The sequence below is a fragment of the Scyliorhinus torazame genome, chromosome 22 (genome assembly GCF_047496885.1).
Source record: "Scyliorhinus torazame isolate Kashiwa2021f chromosome 22, sScyTor2.1, whole genome shotgun sequence".
Classification (NCBI taxonomy): domain Eukaryota; kingdom Metazoa; phylum Chordata; class Chondrichthyes; order Carcharhiniformes; family Scyliorhinidae; genus Scyliorhinus; species Scyliorhinus torazame.
Window position 1 is genome coordinate 104,636,625 of NC_092728.1, and position 26,547 is coordinate 104,663,171.

The 26,547-nt window shown below is 47.3% G+C and overlaps 1 protein-coding gene across 2 annotated transcripts in view; it reads left to right on the forward strand.

Moving 5' to 3' along the window:
* LOC140399303 (fibrinogen C domain-containing protein 1-like) overlaps positions 1-24,473 on the forward strand; it is a 65,438-nt gene extending 40,965 nt beyond the window's left edge. Inside the window, exons 6-7 of one of the 2 annotated variants that reach the window (XM_072488805.1) lie at positions 6,035-6,251; positions 11,824-12,009. In XM_072488805.1, coding sequence (XP_072344906.1) covers positions 6,035-6,251; positions 11,824-11,845 — 239 coding nt within the window. In that variant the 3' untranslated portion in view covers positions 11,846-12,009. Of the gene's footprint in view, positions 1-6,034; positions 6,252-11,823 lie in introns of both variants that reach the window. The other variant, XM_072488804.1, reaches the window with a different exon arrangement.
* Positions 24,474-26,547: the final 2,074 nt, after the last annotated feature.

Consider the following 26,547-nt stretch of genomic DNA (forward strand, 5'->3'; position numbering starts at 1 on the left):
GCAGTCAATGTGCGCACAGCAAGCTCCCAAAACAACAATGGTACAAAATAACCTGGTCATTTCATTTTGTGATATTCCTCAAAGGGGTAAATAATAAGCTGATTACAGCACAGAAAGAGGCCAGTAAGTCCACCAAACCCATTCCGATCTCTCCCACACTCATCTAGTTAGCCCCACTCCCCTGCCTTTCCCCATCACCCTGCAATTAAGATGTCCAGGTGTTTATACAATTCCCATTTCAAAGCCACAATAAACTCTCAGGCAGCGATTTCCAGATCTTAACCACTCAGTGCATCAGATGGTTTGTCCTCATATCATTGTTGGTTCTGTTGCCAATCACCATAAATTGGTGTGTTCTGCATCGTTGATCTTTTTGGCATTGGGAACAGTTTCTCTCTATCTTTTTTAAAATAAATTTTAGAGTACCCAATTACTTTTTTCCAATTAAGGAACAATTTAGCGTGGCCAATCCACCCACCCTGCACATCTTTTTGGGTTGTGGGGGTTGTCATGATATTTAGATCAGCATATCATGGTGCAATCAAACACACACTGATGGACAGGTAGACGGACCAACCAACACACACACAACATCGCAGCCAATCACCAGTGAGAGCACACGCACTATAAAAACAGGGGACACTACAGTTCCCGCTCATTCCAGCAGCAGCCAGCTCAGAGCACCGAGCTCAGAGCACCGAGCTCAGAGCCTGCCACTCAGACATTCACCATGTGCTGAGTGCCTCACCCAGATAGTGATAGGACAGGGTCCACAGATTAGCTGGTAATGCACGTACCCAAGCTAGCAGTGTGCTGTTACAGTTGAGTAGTTAATAAAACTGAGTTACACCATCTCCAGCCATGTTGGATCGTCTGTACACCAGAACACCCAATATGACAGGGGTGAGACCCACACAGACACGGGGAGAATGTGCAAACTCCACACGGACAGTGACCCGGGGCCGGGATCAACCCGGGTCCTCACTACCGCGAGGCAGCAGTGCTACCCACTGTGCCACCCTGCCGCCCTAGTTTCTCCCTATCTACTCTGCTCAAACCCTTCAAGATTTTGCATATCTTTATCAAATCTCCCCTCAACCTTCTCCTCTGCAGGGAACAGAGCCACGCTTCCCGAATCTGCCCACGTATTTGGCCCAGGAGACATGTACTGATTAGAAATATTGTCATTGGCTGTTTTGCATCCATAGAGCCTTTGCTTAACATCTCATCCAAAAGACAGCACCTGGTGCAGTGCAGCATTCCCTCAGCACCTCACCGGGAGGCTCAGCCTGCATTATTTATTTTTTATTCTTTCATGGGATGTGGTCCTTGCTGGCAAGTTCAGCACTTGTTGGGCACTTCAGAACCAACCTCGTTATTGTGGATCTGGAGTCACGTGTAGGCCAGACCGGGTAAGGAGGGGCACACATCCTTCCCGAAAGGACATTAGGGAACCAGATGGCTTTTTAATACAAGAGTTTCACAGTCACCATTACTGATAATAGCTCTCAATTCCAGCTTTTATTAATGGAACTGGAATAAGGGCAGCACGGTGGCGCAGTGGTTAGCACTGCTGCCTCATAGCGCCGAGGACCTGGGTTCAATCCCGCCGTGGGTCACTGTCCGTGTGGGGTTTGCACATTCTCCCGTGTCTGCGTGGGTCTCACACACACAGGCACACACACACACACACACCCGCCCCCCTGGTTTACCCTGGCTGTCTGGATTTCTAGTTTAATGACATTTACACTGCCTACCCAATATACACTCAAGTTTCTAGAGTGGGTCTTGAACACACGACTACGAGACTCGGGGGTGAGAAAGGCATTCGCTGAGCCACAGTAATAGAACATAGAACAGTACAGCACAGAACAGGCCCTTCGGCCCTCGATGTTGTGCCGAGCATTGTCCGAAACCAAGATCAAGCTATCCCACTCCCTGTCATTCTGGTGTGCTCCATGTGCCTATCCAATAACCGGTAATGGGGTGAATGACAATAACGGGCAGCTCTACATAAAGGCAACAGTTGCATGTCAAAGGTTACGTGGAAGATTGCATTGAAATGCCCCTAAACAGTTCAGCCCCTGTCTTATTCCAATCGATTGGATTCCTATCGCACCAGTCCCACAAGGTGAATAAGCCGGGCTTGTAGTTCATTATTATATAAACACCATATTGCCCTGGTCCACAGGGGCACCTGAACCTGTCAGGCAGAGCGTGATGTGACTCCGCTGATTCGAGCTCAGCAAATTCTGAGTGCAGTCGTCTGTTTGATCAGACGTTGACAAGTGATGCGTGTTGTCATAGACATCAATCCCTGGATCACCTGAGGGGTTTATAACTCCATCCACTTGCTCTAATTAAACATCACAGCCAGGTAAAGGATGCTGTTCCTTTGCAATTAATGCAAAGCTGTTTGACTCAATCTGTCTCCCTCTTCCCACCACTCAGTATTGAGTTCAAATAAATATTCATATCCAACCGGGGATTGTAACTCGGGAAGTAATCTCAATTCTGTCTCTGAAGGTTTCCACTGACGGCGAGACATTCGGCATCACTCGGACCACAGAAAAGTTACAGAACATTGTGGCCATTCTAGCCTATTGTGTCTGTGCCAGACAAAAAAAAATTACAAAATAGTCCCCCATTCTAATCCCGTTCATTCCCATTTAATACTCTATAGTGTAGAGTATTTCTCCCAGTTGCACTATCCTCCCAAGCTTTTACCCTGTGCGCTATTTCGTCCGGGCAGGGAACTCATTTGTTTTATTTATCATGAAAAAACGAAACAGTTAGAACATAGAACATAGAACAATACAGCGCAGTACAGGCCCTTCGGCCCATGATGTTGCACCGAAACAAAAGCCATCTAACCTACACTATGCCATTATCATCCATATGTTTATCCAATAAACTTTTAAATGCCCTCAATGTTGGCGAGTTCACTACTGTAGCAGGTAGGGCATTCCACGGCCTCACTACTCTTTGCGTAAAGAACCTACCTCTGACCTCTGTCCTATATCTATTACCCCTCAATTTAAAGTTATGTCCCCTCGTGCCAGCCATATCCATCCGCGGGAGAAGGCTCTCACTGTCCACCCTATCCAACCCCCTGATCATTTTGTATGCCTCTATTAAGTCTCCTCTTAACCTTCTTCTCTCCAACGAAAACAACCTCAAGTCCATCAGCCTTTCCTCATAAGATTTTCCCTCCATACCAGGCAACATCCTGGTAAATCTCCTCTGCACCCGCTCCAAAGCCTCCACGTCCTTCCTATAATGCGGTGACCAGAACTGTACGCAATACTCCAAATGCGGCCGTACCAGAGTTCTGTACAGCTGCAACATGACCTCCCGACTCCGGAACTCAATCCCTCTACCAATAAAGGCCAACACTCCATAGGCCTTCTTCACAACCCTATCAACCTGGGTGGCAACTTTCAGGGATCTATGTACATGGACACCTAGATCCCTCTGCTCATCCACACTTTCAAGAACTTTACCATTAGCCAAATATTCCGCATTCCTGTTATTCCTTCCAAAGTGAATCACCTCACACTTCTCTACACTAAACTCCATTTGCCACCTCTCAGCCCAGCTCTGCAGCTTATCTATATCCCTCTGTAACCTGCTACATCCTTCCACACTATCGACAACACCACCGACTTTAGTATCGTCTGCAAATTTACTCACCCACCCTTCTGCGCCTTCCTCTAGGTCATTGATAAAAATGACAAACAGCAACGGCCCCAGAACAGATCCTTGTGGTACTCCACTTGTGACTGTACTCCATTCTGAACATTTCCCATCAACCACCACCCTCTGTCTTCTTTCAGCTAGCCAATTTCTGATCCACATCTCTAAATCACCCTCAATCCCCAGCCTCCGTATTTTTTGCAATAGCCTAGCGTGGGGAACCTTATCAAACGCTTTGCTGAAATCCATATACACCACATCAACTGCTCTACCCTCGTCTACCTGTTCAGTCACCTTCTCAAAGAACTCAATAAGGTTTGTGAGGCATGACCTACCCTTCACAAAGCCATGCTGACTATCCCTGATCATATTATTCCTATCTAGATGATTATAAATCTTGTCTCTTATAATCCCCTCCAAGACTTTACCCACTACAGACGTGAGGCTCACCGGTCTATAGTTGCCGGGGTTGTCTCTGCTCCCCTTTTTGAACAAAGGGACCACATTTGCTGTCCTCCAGTCCTCTGGCACTATTCCTGTAGCCAATGATGACATAAAAATCAAAGCCAAAGGTCCAGCAATCTCTTCCCTGGCCTCCCAGAGAATCCTAGGATAAATCCCATCAGGTCCCGGGGACTTATCTATTTTCAGCCCGTCCAGAATTGCCAACACCTCTTCCCTACGTACCTCAATGCCATCTATTCTATTAGCCTGGGGCTCAGCATTCTCCTCCACAACATTATCTTTTTCCTGAGTGAATACGGACGAAAAATATTCATTTAGTATCTCGCCTATCTCTTCAGACTCCACACACAACTTCCCATCCCTGTCCTTGACTGGGATGCATTTCAATAGCACCGTTCTTGGCGTCAGGCCATCCTGAAGCAGTTTGCAGTTTGACCATTGAACAGAAACTGAACTTGACTAACTATATTTACTGTGGTTACCAGAGCAGGATAAAGGTTGGGAATCCTGTGGCAAGTAACTCGCCTCCTGACCCCCCAAAGCCTGTCCACCATCTACAAGGCACAAGTCAGGAGTGTGATGGAATACTCCCCACTTGCCTGGATGAGCGCAGCTCCAACAACACTCGAGAAGCTCAACACCATCCAGGACAAAGCAGCCCCGCTTGATTGACACTCCATCCACAAACATTCACTCCCATCGCCACCAACGAGCAGTAGCAGCCGTGTGTATTGCAGGATCTCATTGAGGTTCCTTAGGCAGCACCTTCCAAACCCACAACCACCAATATCTAATTAAACATCCCAGCCAGGTAAAGGATGCTGTTCTTTTGCAATTAATGCAAAGCTGTTTGACTCAATCTGTCTCCCTCTTCCCACCGCTCAGTATTGAGTTCAAATAAATATTCATATCCAACCGGGGATTGTAACTCGGGAAGTAATCTCAATTCTGTCTCTGAAGGTTTCCACTGAAGGACAAGAGCAGCGGATACCTGGGAACCTCGCCACCTGGAGGTTCCCCTCCAAGTCACTCACCATCCTGACTTGGAAATATATTGGCCGTTCCTTCACTGTACCAGGGCCAAAGTCTTGGAATTTCCTTGCTAACAGCACAGTGGGTGTACCTACACCTCAGGGGCTGCAGCGGTTCAAAAAGGCAGCTTACCACCACCTGCTGAAGGGCAACGAGGGCTGGGTAATAAATGCCGGCCTAACCAGCGACACCCACACCTCGTAAATGAATTAAAAGAGTCAATTAATGACTTTTGAAGTGTAGTCACTGTCAGGAGCCAATTTGCGCACAGCAAGCTCCCACAAACAGCAACGTGATAATGACCAGATTATCTGTTCTTATTTCAATCATTTTGATTGAGGTTTAATATTGGTCAAGAGATCAGGAATACCTTTGCTGCTCTTCTTCCGTTAGTGGTTGAGGGGACAATTGCACATATTGAGGGGAGAGGTATGGGGCTGGATTCAGCTTCACGGCGATGCACCATTCACTGGCGGCGGGATTCTCTAATCGCGCCACTTGCCAATGGGATTTCCCATTGAAGCCACGCCCACGCCACCGGGAATCCCCAGTCCCTTCAATTGGATTCCCATCGCGATTCTGCAATTGAAATTCCTCCCTCAAAGTCACGTCCCTCTGTCGGCTCACACCCAGGTCCTGTTACACATTCGGCAAGGACGCACTAGCGAGAGGAGGTGCAGATCAGAGGAATTCCCAATATCTGGAATGCTCCTCTTGTCCTGATAACCTCCCGCTGACACCGATAATAACCTCCTGTCACCCTGACGATGGTCAATCCTCCATACCGCCAGCTTCATGATGCACCTTGTTTGCTGAGAATCAATCTTCATTCCTTCCTCAGGTTTGAAGAGGATCCACACTCTCACCATTCAGTCACACTACGAGCTCCGGATTGAGATGGAAGACTTTGAAAACAGCACCGCCTACGCCCAGTACGGGACATTCGGGATTGGCCTGTACTCTGTAGACCCAGAGACGGATGGTTATCCATTGACTGTGGCCGAATACTCCGGAACTGCAGGTCTTAACACCCTTTCTGACTCAAGGACTCAGACCCGGTGAGACCTTCCTGGGTCAGGGAAACATGGGGGGGGGGGGGGCTAATGAGATTATGGGCACGATCTTCTCAAAAGAATACAAGTTCCCAAGCGAGCGTGTTTAGCCGAGTTTCCCAGCAGTGCCGACAAACACACGGCTATTCAACGTGACTCGCTTTGAATAAGGGGCCTGAATGGGAATGCGCAGCCGAGGCTGCGGATAGCCCCGTTTCTCACAGCGGGGAGCTCTGCTCGATGGAACTCCCTGTTGTAGCAAGATAGGGGGACGTCATTTTTAAATAGCACCCCAATCTCCGAGGCCCACAAAACAAACCCCCGACCTCCACCCAGCCCCAACACAACATGGGAGGGACCCTCGCCTCCCACGAACCCACCCCCCGCGAACCCCCAACACCTATGCCAGGCAATCCCCCAATCGTCCCCGTGCAAAAAATGCCCTCGAACAGTGCAGCACTCATTCAGTACTGACCCTCTGACAGTGCAGCACTCCCTCAGTACTGACCCTCTGACAGTGCAGCACTCCCTCAGTACTGACCCTCTGACAGTGCGGCACTCCCTCAGTACTGACCCTCTAACAGTGCAGCACTCCCTCAATACTGACCGTCTGACAGTGCAGCACTCCCTCAGTACTGACCTCTCTGGCAGTGCAGCACTCCCTCAATACTGACCCTCTGACAGTGCAGCACTCCCTCAATACTGACCCTCTGACAGTGCGGAACTCCCTCAGTACTGACCCTCTGACAGTGCAGCACTCCCTCAGTACTGACCCTCTGACAGTGCAGCACTCCCTCAGTACTAACCCTCTGACAGTGCAGCACTCGCTCAGTACTGACCCTCTGACAGTGCAGCACTCGCTCAGTACTGACCCTCTGACAGTGCAGCACTCCCTCAGTACTGACCATCTGACACTGCAGCACTCGCTCAGTACTGACCCTCTGACAGTGCAGCACTCCCTCAGTACTGACCCTCTGACAGTGCAGCACTCTCAGTACTGACTCTCTGACAGTGCAGCACTCCCTCAGTACTGACCCTCTGACAGTGCAGCACTCCCTCCGTACTGACCCTCTGACAGTGCAGCACTCGCTCAGTACTGACCCTCTGACAGTGCGGCACTCCCTCCGTACTGACCTCTGACAGTGCAGCACTCCCTCAGTTCTGACCCTCTGACAGTGCGGCACTCCCTCAGTACTGACCCTCTGACAGTGCAGCACTCCCTCAGTACTGACCCTCTGACAGTGCGGCACTCCCTCAGTACTGACCCTCTGACAGTGCGGCACTCCCTCAGTACTGACCCTCTGTCAGTGCGGCACTCCCTCAGTACTGACCCTCTGACAGGGCAGCACTCCCTCAGTACAGACCCTCTGACAGGGCAGCACTCCCTCAGTACTGACCCTCTGACAGGGCAGCACTCCCTCAGTACTGACCCTCTGACAGTGCAGCATTCCCTCAGTACTGACCCTCTGACAGGGCAGCACTCCCTCAGTACTGACCCTCTGACAGTGCAGCACTCCCTCAGTACTGACCCTCTGACAGTGCAGCACTCCCTCAGTACTGACCCTCTGACAGTGCAGCACTCACTCAGTACTGACCCTCTGACAGTGCAGCACTCCCTCAGTACTGACCCTCTGACAGTGCAGCACTCCCTCAGTACTGACCCTCTGACAGTGCAGCACTCCCTCAGTACTGACCCTCTGACAGTGCAGCACTCCCTCAGTACTGACCCTCTGACAGTGCAGCACTCCCTCAGTACTGACCCTCTGACAGTGCAGCACTCCCTCAGTACTGACCCTCTGACAGTGCAGCACTCCCTCAGTACTGACCCTCTGACAGTGCAGCACACCCTCAGTACTGACCCTCTGACAGTGCAGCACTCCCTCCGTACTGACCCTCTGACAGTGCAGCACTCCCTCAGTACTGACTCTCTGACAGTGCAGCACTGCCTCAGTACTGACCCTCTGACAGTGCAGCACTCCCTCAGTACTGACCCTCTGACAGTGCAGCACTCCCTCAGTACTGACCCTCTGACAGTGCAGCACTCCCTCAGTACTGACCCTCTGACAGTGCCGCACTCCCTCAGTACTGACCCTCTGACAGTGCAGCACTCCCTCAGTACTGACCCTCTGACAGTGCAGCACTCCCTCAGTACTGACCCTCTGACAGTGCAGCACTCCCTCAGTACTGACCCTCTGACAGAGCAGCACTCCCTCAGTACTGACCCTCTGACAGTGCAGCACTCCCTCAGTACTGACCCTCTGACAGTGCAGCACACCCTCAGTACTGACCCTCTGACAGTGCAGCACTGCCTCAGTACTGACCCTCTGACAGTGCAGCACTCCCTCAGTACTGATCCTCTGACAGTGCAGCACTCCCTCAGTACTGACCCTCTGACAGTGCAGCACTCCCTCAGTATTGACACTCTGACAGTGCAGCACTCGTTCAATACTGACTCTCTGACAGTGCAGCACTGCCTCAGTACTGACCCTCTGACAGTGCAGCACTCCCTCAGTACTGACCCTCTGACAGTGCCGCACTCCCTCAGTACTGACCCTCTGACAGTGCAGCACCCCCTCAGTACTGACCCTCTGACAGTGCAGCACTCCCTCAGTACTGACCCTCTGACAGTGCAGCACACCCTCAGTACTGACCCTCTGACAGTGCAGCACTCCCTCAGTACTGACCGTCTGACAGTGCAGCACTCCCTCCGTACTGACCCTCTGACAGTGCAGCACTGCCTCAGTACTGACCCTCTGACAGTGCAGCACTCCCTCAGTACTGACCCTCCGACAGTGCAGCACTCCCTCAGTACTGACCCTCTGACAGTGCAGCACTCCCTCAGTTCTGACCCTCTGACAGTGCAGCACACCCTCAGTACTGACCCTCTGACAGTGCAGCACTCCCTCAGTACTGACCCTCTGACAGTGCAGCACTCCCTCAGTACTGACCCTCTGACAGTGCAGCACACCCTCAGTACTGACCCTCTGACAGTGCAGCACTCCCTCAGTACTGACCCTCTGACAGTGCAGCACTCCCTCAGTACTGACCCTCTGACAGTGCAGCACTCCCTCAATACTGACTCTCTGACAGTGCAGCACTGCCTCTGTACTGACCCTCTGACAGTGCAGCACTCCCTCAGTACTGACCCTCTGACAGTGCAGCACTCCCTCAGTACTGACCCTCTGACAGTGCAGCACTCCCTCAGTACTGACCCTCTGACAGTGCCGCACTCCCTCAGTACTGACCCTCTGACAGTGCAGCACTCCCTCAGTACTGACCCTCTGACAGTGCAGCACTCCCTCAGTACTGACCCTCTGACAGTGCAACACTCCCTCAGTACTGACCCTCTGACAGTGCAGCACTCCCTCAGTACTGACCCTCTGACAGTGCAGCACTCCCTCAGTACTGACCCTCTGACAGTGCAGCACACCCTCAGTACTGACCTTCTGACAGTGCAGCACTCCCTGAGTACTGACCCTCTGACAGTGCAGCACTCCCTCCGTACTGACCCTCTGACAGTGCAGCACTGCCTCAGTACTGACCCTCTGACAGTGCAGCACTCCCTCAGTACTGACCCTCTGACAGTGCAGCACTCCCTCAGTACTGACCCTCTGACAGTGCAGCACTCCCTCAGTACTGACCGTCTGACAGTGCAGCACTCCCTCCGTACTGACCCTCTGACAGTGCAGCACTGCCTCAGTACTGACCCTCTGACAGTACAGCACTCCCTCAGTACTGACCCTCTGACAGTGCAGCACTGCCTCAGTACTGACCCTCTGACAGTGCAGCACTCCCTCAGTACTGACCCTCTGACAGTGCAGCACTCCCTCAGTACTGACCCTCTGACAGTGCAGCACTCCCTCAGTACTGACCCTCTGACAGTGCAGCACTCCCTCAGTACTGACCCTCTGACAGTGCAGCACTCCCTCAGTACTGACCCTCTGACAGTGCAGCACTCCCTCAGTTCTGACCCTCTGACAGTGCAGCACACCCTCAGTACTGACCCTCTGACAGTGCAGCACTCCCTCAGTACTGACCCTCTGACAGTGCAGCACTCCCTCCGTACTGACCCTCTGACAGTGCAGCACTGCCTCAGTACTGACCCTCTGACAGTGCAGCACTCCCTCAGTACTGACCCTCTGACAGTGCAGCACTCCCTCAGTACTGACCCTCTGACAGTGCAGCACTCCCTCAATACTGACTCTCTGACAGTGCAGCACTGCCTCTGTACTGACCCTCTGACAGTGCAGCACTCCCTCAGTACTGACCCTCTGACAGTGCAGCACTCCCTCAGTACTGACCCTCTGACAGTGCAGCACTCCCTCAGTACTGACCCTCTGACAGTGCCGCACTCCCTCAGTACTGACCCTCTGACAGTGCAGCACTCCCTCAGTACTGACCCTCTGACAGTGCAGCACTCCCTCAGTACTGACCCTCTGACAGTGCAACACTCCCTCAGTACTGACCCTCTGACAGTGCAGCACTCCCTCAGTACTGACCCTCTGACAGTGCAGCACTCCCTCAGTACTGACCCTCTGACAGTGCAGCACACCCTCAGTACTGACCTTCTGACAGTGCAGCACTCCCTCAGTACTGACCCTCTGACAGTGCAGCACTCCCTCCGTACTGACCCTCTGACAGTGCAGCACTGCCTCAGTACTGACCCTCTGACAGTGCAGCACTCCCTCAGTACTGACCCTCTGACAGTGCAGCACTCCCTCAGTACTGACCCTCTGACAGTGCAGCACTCCCTCAGTACTGACCCTCTGACAGTGCAGCACTCCCTCAGTACTGACCCTCTGACAGTGCAGCACACCCTCAGTACTGACCCTCTGACAGTGCAGCACTCCCTCAGTACTGACCCTCTGACAGTGCAGCACTCCCTCCGTACTGACCCTCTGACAGTGCAGCACTGCCTCAGTACTGACCCTCTGACAGTGCAGCACTCCCTCAGTACTGACCCTCTGACAGTGCAGCACTCCCTCAGTACTGACCCTCTGACAGTGCAGCACTCCCTGAGTACTGACCCTCTGACAGTGCAGCACTCCCTCAATACTGACCCTCTGACAGTGCAGCACTGCCTCAGTACTGACCCTCTGACAGTGCAGCACTCCCTCAGTACTGACCCTCTGACAGTGCAGCACTCCCTCAGTACTGACCCTCTGACAGTGCAGCACTCCCTCAGTACTGACCCTCTGACAGTGCAGCACTCCCTCAGTACTGACCCTCTGACAGTGCATCACTCCCTCAGTACTGACCCTCTGACTGTGCGGCACTCCCTCAGTACTGACCCTCTGACAGTGCGGCACTCCCTCAGTACTGACCCTCTGACAGTGCAGCACTCCCTCAGTACTGACCCTCTGACAGTGCAGCACTCCCTGCGACTGTTAGCCTAGATTTTGAAGTCTCCGGGATAGGATTTGAACCCATGACCGTCTGGCTGAGGGTGAGAGTGTTGCCAACTGAGCCATGGCTGACAACAAGCCGCTAAACAGCATCTACTTTCCAGATGGTAGGAACAGTGTAGACAATCAGCATCATTCAGTCCATTGCAGTAACCGCCAGTTTCTTTCCTCAGGGGACTCACTCCTGAAGCATAGCGGCATGAGATTCACCACCAAGGACCGGGACAACGATCGCTCAGAGAATAACTGTGCCACCTTCTACCGTGGGGCCTGGTGGTACCATAATTGCCACACCTCCAACCTCAATGGGCAGTATCTGAAGGGCCATCACTCCTCGTACGCAGACGGCATTGAGTGGTCCTCCTGGACTGGCTGGCAGTATTCCCTCAAATTTGTTGAAATGAAGATCAGACCGAGGAACGGTGGCCAACGCCGAGAGGTTTAGCCATGCGATCTTTTAACCCTCGATTCTTACAAAGTTGTGAGTCCATGAAAAACGTTAACACACGACTCGAGCAAAATGTTAAATACACACAGACACACACACTCTATACAAACACACAACCACACACTCATTACAAACACACACACACACACACACACACAATACAAACGCACTCAATACAAACACACTCACAATACAAGCACACACATCGGCACTCTGATGCACGATCAATTGAACAAAGACTAGAGTTGGATACAACTGAGGCTTTATTGCTCTAAGATGTGTGGCCTCCCACAGCAGCTGGCGAAATGGCTGCTGGCTGGAGGACACACATATTTATACTCCGCCTCCTGGGCGGAGCCAGCAGGCAGGGACTACCGGCGAACCTGTAGTACAGGTCCTACCTTACATCACCTAATATAGGTGCAACAGTGATTAACCACACACTCACTCACTGACACACGCACACACTCAATACAAACACACATCCGCACATGCACACTCATACAAACACATTCACAATACAAGCACACACACAATACAAGCACACTCATAGACACATACGCATACACATTCACCCCCATACACACATACACATGGACTCACACGCTCTCACAGGCACATTCTCACACACACTCACAGATACGTTCACTCTCATACACTTGCACACACACTCTCATTCACACACATAAACTCACACATACACCAAACCGACACTCTCACTCACACATACTCGCACTCTCATATACTCACAGCACGCATGCACACACACACACACAGAGACAAACTCTCACACATGTACACACATTTCCACACAAACCTTCCCTCGCACTTCCATATGCAACACACAAACATGTGCACATATACATTACGAGGAAAGATTACACAAGATACAGAAGTTCAATGGATGATCTGATTGGGGCTTTTAGGAATTTGAAAGGAATTGTGGTAGAGAGAGAGAAACATGCTCCACTCGTGGGAGGGTGGGGTCTAGAACAGGAGACACAGGTTTAAAATCAGAGCCAGGCCATTCAGGGAATACCTCTTCACAGGGTGATGCAAGTTTGGAACACCCTCCTATAACAAAACATTAGATGCGCACTCAATTAATAACTTTAAATCTGCGATGGATTGGGATTTTGCCGGCGAGAGAATGAGGGGATATGGAGTTAAGGCTGGTGAATAGAGTTGGGACACAGACCATCCATGACCACGCGGAATGGTGGTGGGACAGGCTTCATGGACTGAAGGCCTCCTGTTCCAATGGTCCTGTATCAATATCTAGATGTCTTGTGTGCCTCCTTTATATCTATTGCTAGGTGCTGCAATGGTGAGAACTCAAAGCATCCACGTCGTTTTAAATGTTCTGTTATGGGCCAGGGTTTAGAGAACCCCAAGGTGTATCATGGAGTTAACCTGACCCACAACTTTTAATAGATTGTGGTATGGGGAGCACACGGCCCACTCTACAGGTGTGGTACAGCAGAAATGGAAAAGTATTTTTTAAAGCAAAACAATGTTTATTCTATGAACTCAAGTTAACCTTTTTAAAACATACAGTGAACATCTTAGCAACCATTAATTCTAATACAACCCCAAAGAATACAACACTTAGTAATCCTTTAAGCTTTCCTTTTAACATCCATAAGACTTAAAACACCTTTTACCAGAAGCACATCAGATTAAAGTTACTACTGTTATTAGTTTTAAATCACCAGGATCGATTTACAGTCTTTAGATTACAGAGAGAGATTCATGCACCTTCTGGCTGTGACTGCAGCTACCCAGCTCTGAAAACGAAACTAAAACACACCCTGCAGCAAACAGTCTAAAACGCAAGTAAAAAGCTGACAGACAGCCCAGCTCCACCCACTCTGACATCACTGCAGTAGTAAACACCCATTTCTTAAAGGTACTCTCACTACAGATATTTATATACCTACCCATTTATAAACACCCATTTCTTAAAGGTACTCCCACATGACATCTCCCCCCAAGAAAAAAAAAATAAACCATCAACTTCAAGATGGTTTCATTTTTCACCTTTTCACTATCCTTTAAGAAATGCACACAGTAAATATACTTTTTTGTTTCAAAAAACAACACACGCAAACAGGTATAACAATATAGTCCATTTTTGTTCTTCTTCCTCCAACTGAAATCCTTCTTGATTGACAGTCTCTTTGAGCAAGAAGGTCTCTGCACGATCCATCCATTTCTCTACGCTTCAGCATTTCTCTTTAAAGTCAGATACTTTAGTTCCATCTGATCGCAGAGTCCCTTGTAATTCTCCAACACATGAGCATTGGCTATCACAGCTTTCAGGCAGTCAAATGCCTGTTGAAAGTCTGCTGTCCATTGAAATTTTCGACGTTTCTTCAGCAAGTCTATCAGTGGAGCAATCACGCTACAAAACATTTGGCACAAATGTTCGATCAAATCCACTCATGCCAAGAAATCGCATTATTTCCCTTCGTCTTGAGGGTATTGAAAACTCCTCAATAACTTGGTTTCACATCCTGTGTGACCAGTCGACCCTGTCCGATTGTATGGTCAAGGAAAGTGACTTGGGCTTTTCCAAATTCACTTTTGGCTTGGTTTATCATCAAACCCGCCTCCTGAAGTCGATTAAATAACTCCATCAGATGTTTAAAATGTTCTGTCCATGTCTGGCTGAAAATTACCAGATCGTCGATGTACACCGCACAATTGGGTAATCCTGAAACGACTGTATTAGTTAACCGTTGAAATGTGGCTGGTGCGTTTTTCATGCCAAATGGCATAACGTTGAAGTGGTATATACCATCTGGAGTCACAAAAGCCGAAATCTCCTTCGCCCTTTCGGATAAAGGTACTTGCCAGTAACCTTTAAGTAAATCCAGTTTGGAAATAAAAGCTGATTGTCCCACTTTCTCAATGCAATCCTCCAAACGTGGGATAGGATGAGTCCTTTCTTGTAACTACATAAACCTTTCTATAGTCCACACACAACCGTTGGGTACCGTCTGGTTTTGGTACCATCACTATGGGTGAGCTCCACTGGCTGCAACCCACTTCAATTATGCCATTTAATCTCTTTGTTAACCTGTGCCAATTTTAAAGGTTTAAGTCTGTATGGATGTTGTTTGATTGGAACAGCCTTTCCCACATCTACATCATGTATAGCCATTTTAGTACTTCCCAATTTATCTCTACAAACTTGCCCATGTGATATCAATAACTCTTTCAGGTCAGTCCGTTTTCCTCTGGAAGGTAACTCAACAATTTATCCCAATTTTTAAGAACATCCTCGTTTTCCAATTTAATTTGAGGTATGTCAAATTCACAAGTCATCTGGATTTGGTTCGTTACTTTGAGTTAGAATCATTAAAACCTCCTCCTTTTTCTCTCCTTCCCTTTCAAAGTACCTTTTAAGCATATTCACATGACACACTCGGTGAGTTTTCCTTCTATCTGGTGTTTTTACCACATAATTCACCTCACTTAATTTCCTTTCAATCTGATACGGTCCACAAAACCTAGCTTTTAAAGGTTCACCTACCACTGGTAACAATACTAAAACTTTATCTCCACTGGCAAAACTACGAACTTTGAATTTCTTGTCCGCTACCCGTTTCATCACATTTTATGCAACTTTTAAATGTTGGCTAGCCAATTCACCTGCTCTATTTAATCATTCCCTGAAATTTGACACGTAATCCAATAATGCAAGTTCTGATTTCTCACTCACCAATTTTTCCTTTATCAATTTAAGTGGTCCTCTTACCTCATGACCAAAGATTAGTTCAAAAGGACTGAATTTGGTTGACTCATTAGGAGCATCCCTAATTGCAAACAGTACGAATACAATTCCTTTAACCCAATCCTCTGGATAATCTTGACAATAAGCCGTCAACATTGTCTTTAATGTCTGATGCCACCTGTCTAACGCTCCCTGTGATTCTAGATGGTATGCAGTTGATTTAAATTGTTTTATTCCTAAGCTATCCATAACTTCTTTGAATAACCTTGAGGTAAAATTTGATCCTTGATCCGATTGTATTTCTATGGGTAGTCCATATCTAGTAAAGAATTTAAGTAACTCCTCCACAATCTTTTAGCTGTAATATTACGTACTGGAATGGCTACTGGAAACCTAGTAGACACATCCATTATAGTCAAAATATATTGATACCCACTTTTTGTTTTAGGAAGCGGTCCTACGCAATCAATTAGGGCCCTTGTAAAAGGATCCTCAAATACTGGAATGGGTATTAAGGGCGCTGATTTTATCACTGCTTGAGGTTTCCCTATCACTTGACATGTGTGACATGATTGACAAAATTTAACTACTTCTTTATGTAGTCCAGGCCAATAAAAATGTTTCTGGATTTTAGCTTGAGTTTTCCTTATTCCCAAATGACCTCCCACTGGTACCTCATGTGCAACTCGCAACACCTCCTTTCTATACCCTACCGACAATACTGCTTGATGAACTTCTGCCCACTTCATCTGCCTGCATATATAAAGGTCTCCATTTTCTCATCAAGACATCACTTTTACGGTAATAATACTCTGGTATACACTCAGATTCCTCTTCTGTGTATGCTTTCTGATACATCTGGTTTATTTCTATATTTTTTTGTTGTAACTCCGCCAATTTTCCTGAACTAAAAATATCCGCCTCATCCTCCACCTGTTCTTGTCCTTTTTCAACCATTTGATCAAAAGTCATTTATGATAATTGCACTTCAACTTCATCTTCACTCTTTGATTTCTCCTCTTGTCTTAACCTGTGACTTTGCGACCTTGTTACTACACAATCCGGAAAAATCCCAGGATATTCGTCCTTCAACACTTCCGTTGTCTAATTTATCACTGGCTTATCAACCACAGTAGGCATCACTCCCACCTGCGATCCAGCTATATCATTACCAAAGATAAACTGTATTCCTGGACAAGATAGTTTCTCTATTACTCCTACTACCACTTCACCACTCTTCACTGGACTTTCCAACCTTACCTTATATAATGGAACACTACTGCTCTCACCCTGAACTCCACATATTACCACCTTTACTGGCAACATTCTTCCCAAACTACATAACTCCTCATCTCTTACCATTAAAGTTTGACTAGCTCCCTTATCTCTTAAAATTGTGACTTCTTTAACTGCTCCTCCTGATACACATGAGTAAACTTTACCCACACAAGTAAATTTTCAAGAGATCTGGCACCTTCTTATCAATCACCTCTTGATCAAGCTGTACAATCTTTTGCACCTCCTTCGCTTCACTTGGGCTTTCCTTTACCACTTTAACAAACCCCACTGTCTTATCCTGTTTTACCACATCAGCCTTCCCAGTGCTTTTCTTCAACCACCAACACTGACTTTACATGGCCTAGTTTATTACAGTGAAAACATTTGAAACTTTTCATTTCTTCTCCACCCTCCTGGATTTCTTTTTTAATCTGAGGTACACTCTCCTTATTATCTCCCATCGGATCACCTTTACCACTTGAGTATTTCTCATGTCCCCAGTTTCTATCCTTCACCGGCTGAAACTGATGTCGGAAACCGAGCTTTGATTTATGAACTAATTCATAATCATCTGCCATTTCTGCTGCTAACCTTGCAGTTTTAACCCTCTGCTCTTCCACATGAGTTCTCACTACATCAGGAATTTAATTTTTAAACTCCTCCAAAAATATCATTTCTCTGAGAGCTTCATACGTTTGGTCTATTTTCAAAGTCCTTATCCACCTATCAAAATTACTCTGTTTGATCCTTTCAAACTCCATGTATGTTTGACCAAATCCTTTCCTTAAATTTCTAAACCTTTGTCTGTAGGCTTCAGGCACTAGTTCATATGGATCTAAGATGCATTTTTTCACCTCCTCATACGTTCCAGATACCTCCTCCGGTAGTGATGCAAACACTTCACTAGCCCTACCTCCCAGCTTTGTTTGAATCAGTAATACCCACATGCCCTATGGCCATTTCACTTGTTTAGCTACCTTCACAAATGAAATGAAAAAGGCTTCTACCTCCTTCTTGTCAAGCCTTGGCAATGCTTGGACATATTTAAGTAGATCCCCACCAAGCCTTCGACTATGACGCTCTTTCTCACTATCCTCATCACTATCCACCAACTGTACGTTTCCCTTTACGCCTGCTAATTTTAACTGACTGTCATGTTTCATGGCCATTTTCTGAAGTTCAAACTCTCTCTTTACCTTTTTCCCTGATCTGTATCTCCCTTTCTCTTTCTTTTTGTTCTGCTAGGGCTATTCTTTCTGTTTTCCTTTCTTCTCTCTCGTTCTCTTTCTTTTTCCTCACTCTCTCTTTCGTATTCAAGCTGCTTTAATTCTCTCATGTTCCATTTGTTTAATTTGCAACTGAATTTTTGCTATTTCCAATGAGTCAAACTATATCTCAGGTAACTTTAAATGCTTAGCCACTGCCATAATTACCTCATCTTTTCGCATTTTGTCAGGTAATGTTAACTGCAATGTTTTTGCCAAATTTAACAGTCTGCTTTTAGTCTCTGGCCATAAGGTACTGCGTGTGACTGTCTCCACCCCCAAAAAATTCAGAGCCTCTGAAAGAGCCATTGTCCACAACACACTCCCCACTTAAACTAGAATAGCACACCTGAAAAGCAACCACAAAATAGCTCACCCCTCACTGTCTTTAAGTTCAGTAAGCCAATCCAATAGATAGACTTTTATCCCGGACGAGCCCACAATTTGTTATGGGCCAGGGTTTAGAGAACCCCAAGGTGTATCATGGAGTTAACCTGACCCACAACTTTTAATAGATTGTGGTATGGGGAGCACACGGCCCACTCTACAGGTGTGGTACAGCAGAAATGGAAAAGTATTTTTTAAAGTAAAACAATGTTTATTCTATGAACTCAAGTTAACCTTTTTAAAACATACAGTGAACATCTTAGCAACCATTGATTCAAATACAACCCCCAAAGAATACAACACTAAGTAATCCTTTAAGCTTTCCTTTTAACATCCATAAGACTTAAAACACCTTTTACCAGAAGCACATCAGGTTAAAGTCATGACTGTTATTAGTTGTAAATCACCAGGATCGATTTACAGTCTTTAGATTACAGAGAGAGATTCATGCACCTTCTGGCTGTGACTGCAGCTATCCAGCTCTGAAAATGAAACTAAAACACACCCTGCAGCAAACAGCCTAAAACAAAAGTAAAAAGCTGACAGACAGCCCAGCTCCACCCACTCTTTGACATCACTGCAGTAGTAAACACCCATTTCTTTATTTAAAAATATTTTTTATTCTCCTTTTTCACATTTTCTCCCAAATTTACACCCACCAACAACAAACAATAATCAGGTCACAAATATGTCAATCCCCCTATCAATAAAAATGATCCCATCCTCCCACCAAACCCCAAACATTAGCCCGCCACCCATTTCTTAAAGGTACTCTCACTACAGTTATTTATATACATACCCATTTATAAACACCCATTTCTTAAAGGTACTCCCACATGACAGTTCTGATTCCTTCTAATGTAATAGTTCCTACATTGTGCCGTTGGGCCGTGCCTAGTTCCCATTTCTGGAATCCAGCGAAGATAAAGAGCAGGAAATGAACATGGATCTTGGGTGGAGTGGGAGAGCCCTTGTGGGTTGTTGGGACAGTTCACGGGATGGGGGTCAACTGAATTTTCAAAATACAACATGGAACAGATGAGCTAGTTGGAGAGAAGCTATTTCTGCTGGTTGGGGAATTTCAGACTGGGGACCATAAAAATTAGAGCCAATTTTTTCAGGCGTGAAATTAGGAAACTTTTAAGCACACAAAGACCGTACTGTTCGCAAGTCTCCCACTGTAACCCTCCAGGAAGAACATCTTTCATTGGGAGCATGGATTTACTTCCAAACTTTCTTCATTGTGAAAGTGCTCGTCGAAAATGTATTAATGGGTGGCACGGTAGCACAGTGATTAGCACAGTTGCCTCACAGTACCAGGGACCCGGATTCTATTCCGACCTCAGGAGACTGTCTGTGTGCCATTTGCACATTCGCCCCCGTGCCTGCGTGGATTCCCTCCGGGTGCTCCGGTTTCCTCCCACAGTCAAAAGATGCGCAGGGGAGGGCAGCACGGTGGCACAGTGGTTAGCACTGCTGCCTCACGGCGCCGAGGTTCCAGGTTCGATCCCGGCTCTGGGTCACTGTCCGTGTGGAGTTTGCACGTTCTCCCCGTGTTTGCGGGGGTTTCACCCCCACAACCCAAAGATGTGCAGGGTAGGTGGATTGGCCACGCTAAATTGCCCCTTAAATTGGAAAAAATGAATTGGACACTCTAAATTTATTTTTAAAAAGATGCGCAGGTTAGATGGATTGGCTGTTAAATTTCCCCTTCGTGTCCAAAGAGAAGCAGATTAAATTGGGTTACAGGGATAGGGTTGGGGTGTTGGCCTGGGAAGGGTGCTGTTTAAGAGGGTCAGTACAGATCCAATGGGCCGAATGGCCTCCTTCTGCACTGTAGGAATTCTATTGTCTACTTCACTGTTAATATTTATCTTTAAGGTGGCACAGTGGTTAGCACTGCTGCCTCACAGTGCCAAGGTCCCGGGTTCAAATCTAGCCTCAGGTGACTATGTGGAGTCTGCACGTTCTCCCCATATTTGTGTGGGTTTCCTCCAGGTGCTCGGGTTTCCTCCCACAGTACAAAGATGTGCGGGTGTATTGACCGTGCTAAATTGCCCCTTAGTGTCCAAAGATGTGTAGGTAGGACAGTGTGGAAGGATGTTGCAAGTTACAGAGGGACATAGATAAGCTGCAGAGCTGGGCTGAGAGGTGGCAAATGGAATTTAATGCAGAAAAGTGTGAGGTGATTCATTTGAAAGAAATAGCAGGAAGACAGAGTATTGGGCTCATGGTAAGATTCTTGGTAGTGTGGATGAGCAGAGAGATCTCGGTGTCCATGTACATAGATCCCTGAAAGTTGCCACCCAGGTTGAGAGGGTTGTTAAGAAGGCGTACGGTGTGTTAGCTTTTATTGGTAGAGGGATTGAGTTTCGGAGCCATGAGGTCATGTTGCAGCTGTACAAAACTCTGGTGCGGCCGCATTTGGAGTATTGCGTGCAATTCTGGTCGCCGCATTATAGGAAGGATGTGGAAGCATTGGAAAGGGTGCAGAAGAGATTTACCAGGATGTTGCCTGGTATGGAGGGAAGATCTTATGAGGGAAGGCTGAGGGACTTGAGGCTGTTTTCGTTAGAGAGAAGAAGGTTAAGAGGTGACTTAATTGAGGCATACAAGATGATCAGAGGATTGGATAGGGTGGACAGTGAGAGCCTTTTTCCTTGGATGGTGATGTCTAGCATGAGGGGACGTAGCTTTAAATTGAGGGGAGATAGATGTAGGACAGATGTCAGAGGTAGGTTCTTTACTCAGAGAGTAGTGAGGGCGTGGAATGCCCTGCCTGCAACAGTAGTGGACTCGCCAACATTAAGGGCATTCAAATGGTAATTGGATAAACATATGGATGATAAGGGAATAGTGTAGATGGGCTTTAGAGTGGTTTCACAGGTCGGCGTAACATCGAGGGCTGAAGGGCCTGTACTGCGCTGTAATGTTCTATGTTCGGTTAAGGACTTATTGGGATAGGGTGGAGGAGTGGGCTTGGGGGGAGTGCTCTTTCAGAGGGTTGTTGCAGACCTGATGGGCTGAATGGCCTCCTTTTGCCCTGTAAGGATTCTATAATTCTATGATTCTGATTTCTTCTAATTCATTTTTATTGTTTTCATCTTAAGTTTGATGAAATGAAATGAAAATGAACCTCCCACATTGAATTATATCAAACATGTTCAAGTTCCTGTTGATACTGACAGTGTTGGGGTTGTGTGATGTGCATTAGGATGAGTATCTGTTCGAGCGTTGACACTAATATTCAGGGTGATACCAGTGTTTAGGTGACTCAGTTATGAGGATAGGTCGTATATGGCAATCCTAAGCGGAGAGATTGAGCAGAAAGGTGCTGTATTCTCTGGAGTCCGAAGAATGAGAGGCGATCTCGTTAAAGTCAATAAAATACTTACGCGGGTTTGAGGCTGTTACCCTCAGCTGGTTAGTCTGGAGCTGGCGGGGGGGCTGGGATGTTTTGGGGGGGGGGGGCGCGCGGTTTCACGATTAGGAGATATCGAGAAATTTCTTCAATCACATGTTAAACGTTAAAAGCAATCGATAGATACGGAGTAGATACAGAGAGACAAGTTCCTCTGATGGGGAAAGTCAAGAATGAGAAGGCATAAATCAGTCAACGAGAGCCAGGAAATGTAGGAGGGAACTCAGGAAGGGCATTTTCACACAAATGTTGGTGAAAATCTGGAATTCACTTGCCCAAAAGGCTGAATGCTGGGCATTTATTGTAGCTTGCAAGACTGAGGTGGATAGATTTTTTTTGTCAAGAATGGGGTTGCGGAGATCTGGAGCAAGGGCTAAGATTAAGTTGAGGTTCTCGGCCCAACCATCTTCATTGGGTCAGAAGTAGGGATTGTCACTGATGATTTGCCCAATGTTCAGCACCATTCGCAACTCCTCAGATACTGAAGCAGTCCATGTCCAAATCCAACACGAGCTGGGCAACATTCAGACTGGCATTGATAAGTGGCAAGTTACGTTGACGCCACCATAAGTGCCAGGCAATCTCCAGCAAGAGAGAATCTAATCATCTTGACATTCAATGGCATTACCATCGCCAAATCCCCCACCGTCAAAATCCTCGGGGGTTATTGTTGACCAGAAACTGAATTGGATCAGCCATATAAATACTGTGGCTACCAGGGCAGGTCAGAGATTGGGACTCCTCTGGTGAGTAACTCAACTCCTGACTCCCCAAAGTCCGTCCACCATCTACAAGGCAAAGTTCAGTGTGGTGGAATACTCTCCCCTTGCCTGGATAAGTGCAGCTCCAACAACACTCAAGAGGCTCGACATCCGTATCATCTGGGGCAAAGTAGTCTGCTTGATTAACACCCTATCCATCAGCTCAAACATTCAACATCTCCAACAGCGACGTACTGTGTGTACCATCTACAAGATGCACTGCTGCAACTCAGCAAGGCTCCCACGCAGCACCTTGCAAACCTGCGACCTCCACCAACTCAAAGGACAAGGTCAGCAAATGCAAACACCGTCACCTGCAAGTTCCCCTTCAAACCACTCACCACCCTGACTTGGAAATATATCGGCCGTTCCTTCCCTGTTGTGAGATCAAAATCCAGAAACTCCCTTCCAACAGCACTGTGGGTGTACCTACACCACACGGACTGCAGCGCCACCTTCTCTTCTTTTTAATCAATTTAGAGTACCCAATTCATTTTTTCCAATTAAGGGGAGAATGTGCAAACTCCACACGGACAGTGACCCAGAGCCGGGATCGAACCTGGGACCTCGGCGCCGTGAGACTGCAGTGCTAACCCACTGCGCCACCGTGCCGCCCTTCACGCCACCTTCTGAAGGGACAATTAAAGATGGGCAGTAGATACTGGAGTTCACATCCCTCGAATGAAGAAGATGTAAAGATCAGTCATGATTTAACAGAATGGACACCTGGGAGAGGTGACTGGTCTCCTTCTGGTCCCGAATTTCCTGCACGCAATCTGCAAAATCAGAGATAAGTCACAGAAAGCTGTAGTCAAATGAGAGGGTGGGGTAATCAGCTGGAAACACAAGCAATGTGACCGAGGCAGGGTTTGTAAAACAAAAGGGGCTCTAGCCCCCTCAGATCGTAGTCCTAGCTGACCATCCCACAGTTAATCTCCTTGTCCAACTGTTCGATACGTCGATGAAACAGATTGTCCTAAAACAAACTATACTTAAAGACAATGGGAAACTTTTCATATTGATGACCAACAAAGGATATTTATCAATATTGCCTCCTGTGTGTGTGTTTTTTTTCTTTACTCTTTCCTGGGATATGGGCATCGCTGGGCAGGCCTATCGTTTGTTGCCCATCCCTAATTGCCCTTGAACTGAGTGTGTCGCTCGGCCATTTCAGGGGGGCCGGTAAGAGACACATTGCTGTGGCTCTGGAGTCACATGTAGGCCAGACCGGGTAAGGACGGCAGATTTCCTTCTCTAAAGGGGCGTTAGTGAACCAGGTGGGTTTTCACAACGATTGTCACGGTCATCATTGCCGACACTAGCTTTACATTCCAGATTTATTAATTTAACTTAAATTCCACCAGGTGCCGTGGTGTGATTGAAATCCGCATCCCCAGAGAAGTAGCCTGCATTACACTGTCTCCCCGTGTACAACTAACCGGATGTCAGTTTCAAATGAAATCCTCACGTATAGATTTTTCATTAAAACATTCCATTAAATAGTCACACGATTGTGGGAATTTTTATTCTGCAAGTTATTACTTGATTTGATTAGGCAATATTGTTTTTGTCAATAATAATTGAACGTATCGTCGGAATTGTGCGCCCGTTGGGATTTTCTGTTCCCAACCAGTACGAGGTGGCCCCAAATATATGATTCTGTTGTCAGAGAGTTCTGTGTCCCCTGACGTTGACAATGTTTTGAGTGAGTTGTATTCATTAACAACTGGAAGAACTGGAGAAGCGGCTCATTCCTACAACACAGATTCACTGTTCATCGGACACCAGAACTTCATGGCAAAAATGGCTGTTCCACATTGAAGAGATGGCAGCTATGCGACTGTGAGAGCATCAAACCAGATCCTGTTCATCTCCATAGACAGACATATACGCCTGGAGCTGAACACACACACCTAGAGCTGAACACTCATACACACACACACATACAAACAGACAGACACACAAAATTTCCCTTGGGGTCACTGGGTAGTGATATGGTGTGGGCCAAGATCTTGTTGGTTTTAGCCCCAACTAAGCACCGACAGATTGAGTGTCGACTGACACAGTAATAGACCACACGCCACATGTGCCCACTCACACCAGCAGCAAAGGCCCTTTCACCAATCCTGCCCACCTCAGGCACAGGCACACCTGGCCTGCAAGACAACAAGGATTAGGAGCAGGAGCAGACCGTTTGGCCCATTGAGCCTGTTCTGCCAATCAATAAGATCCGAGATAGAAGCAAAGTTTCAGTAAATCAAGATCACCAAACACCTTCTATACAGACTGGAGTCAAATCAAAATGACTTGTGGTGTTCTTTGCTAATTTTTGGATGGGTGGTGTAGTGTTCACAAAGACCACTAATAGCTTTTAACTTGAACAAAGCTATAAATTTATTAACATTACCTAATTGGATTTGACACTTCTATATAATACACAGTTAATACTAAACATATAATCTACATTCATCTACAACTAATCTGTACACTATTACATTAACTATGATCTGCTCTCACTCACACTATGTTTCCTTCAGTGTATCCTCCAGCTTTCTCCTCAACCTCTCCCCACAAGGCTTAGCATCGATGCCTTATATAGTTGTACATCTAGCTCCCTCTAGTGGTTGATTTAGACATTACATTAACCCTTACAGTTCTCTACATTTATTATAATGTCACACGACTTATCTCTTAAATCCATTTAAAGCTCGTCATCTGACCTCAGGCCTCTTCAGTGGGGGAGGGGGGGGCTGTTCTTGTCCAACTTTCAAGTGTCCATGATATTTTAAAGAGAATGTAGACTGGACGACACCTGTTGTGACTGTGCTGCAGTGCTCTGTGAAAGTGTCCAGACGCCGGTGTCCCAGGCCGATGACTCAAGGGTGACCTATTCTCTGTTTTGATACCCCATAAACAAGTGTTGGTTTAGCTGCATTTAAGAGGGTTTGCTCGGAATGTTGGCAAACCCATCAACTCGCAGGGAAGATGCTCTATTGATTCAGCTCCCAGCTGGCAGATTACAGCATTGGAATGGGAGAGAGAGAGAGAGAGAGAGAGGGTGGGGGTTAGAAAAACATTTCCCGTACTTCAGTTCGCGCACACCCCTCCTGTCAATCCCAAACACTCCAAACCATTTCCTCCACCTTTATAAACAAAGAGAGTTTCACAAAGTCCTAAAAACCCTCTGCCATCCAGGAAGCTCAGACACCGTCGGAATTTGCAACAGTCAGACCATCAGAGCTGCTCGTCTGAGCAAATTTGACGGGAGAAAAATCTCTGTCACACAGCGAGTGGTCGGGGTCTGCGCTGTCCGGCCTGGAAGCGTGATGGAGGCAGGTCCAATCGAGACAATCAAGTGGGCATTGGATAGATGTTGCCCGGTGGGGGGGGCGCTAATCATGTTCATATGTTCATATGTTCAGGTCCTGTCCAAAGCTGAAGGATTACTGGAAGGAGGTTTTTAGGGCAATCTCTAAAGTGGTGTGTGAAACTGGACCCGGGCCCTCAGGAGGCCATATTTGGGGTGTCGGACCAGCCGGGTTTGGAAATGGGCGCAGAGGCAGAGGTTGTAGCCTTCGCCTCATTGATCGCCCGAAGG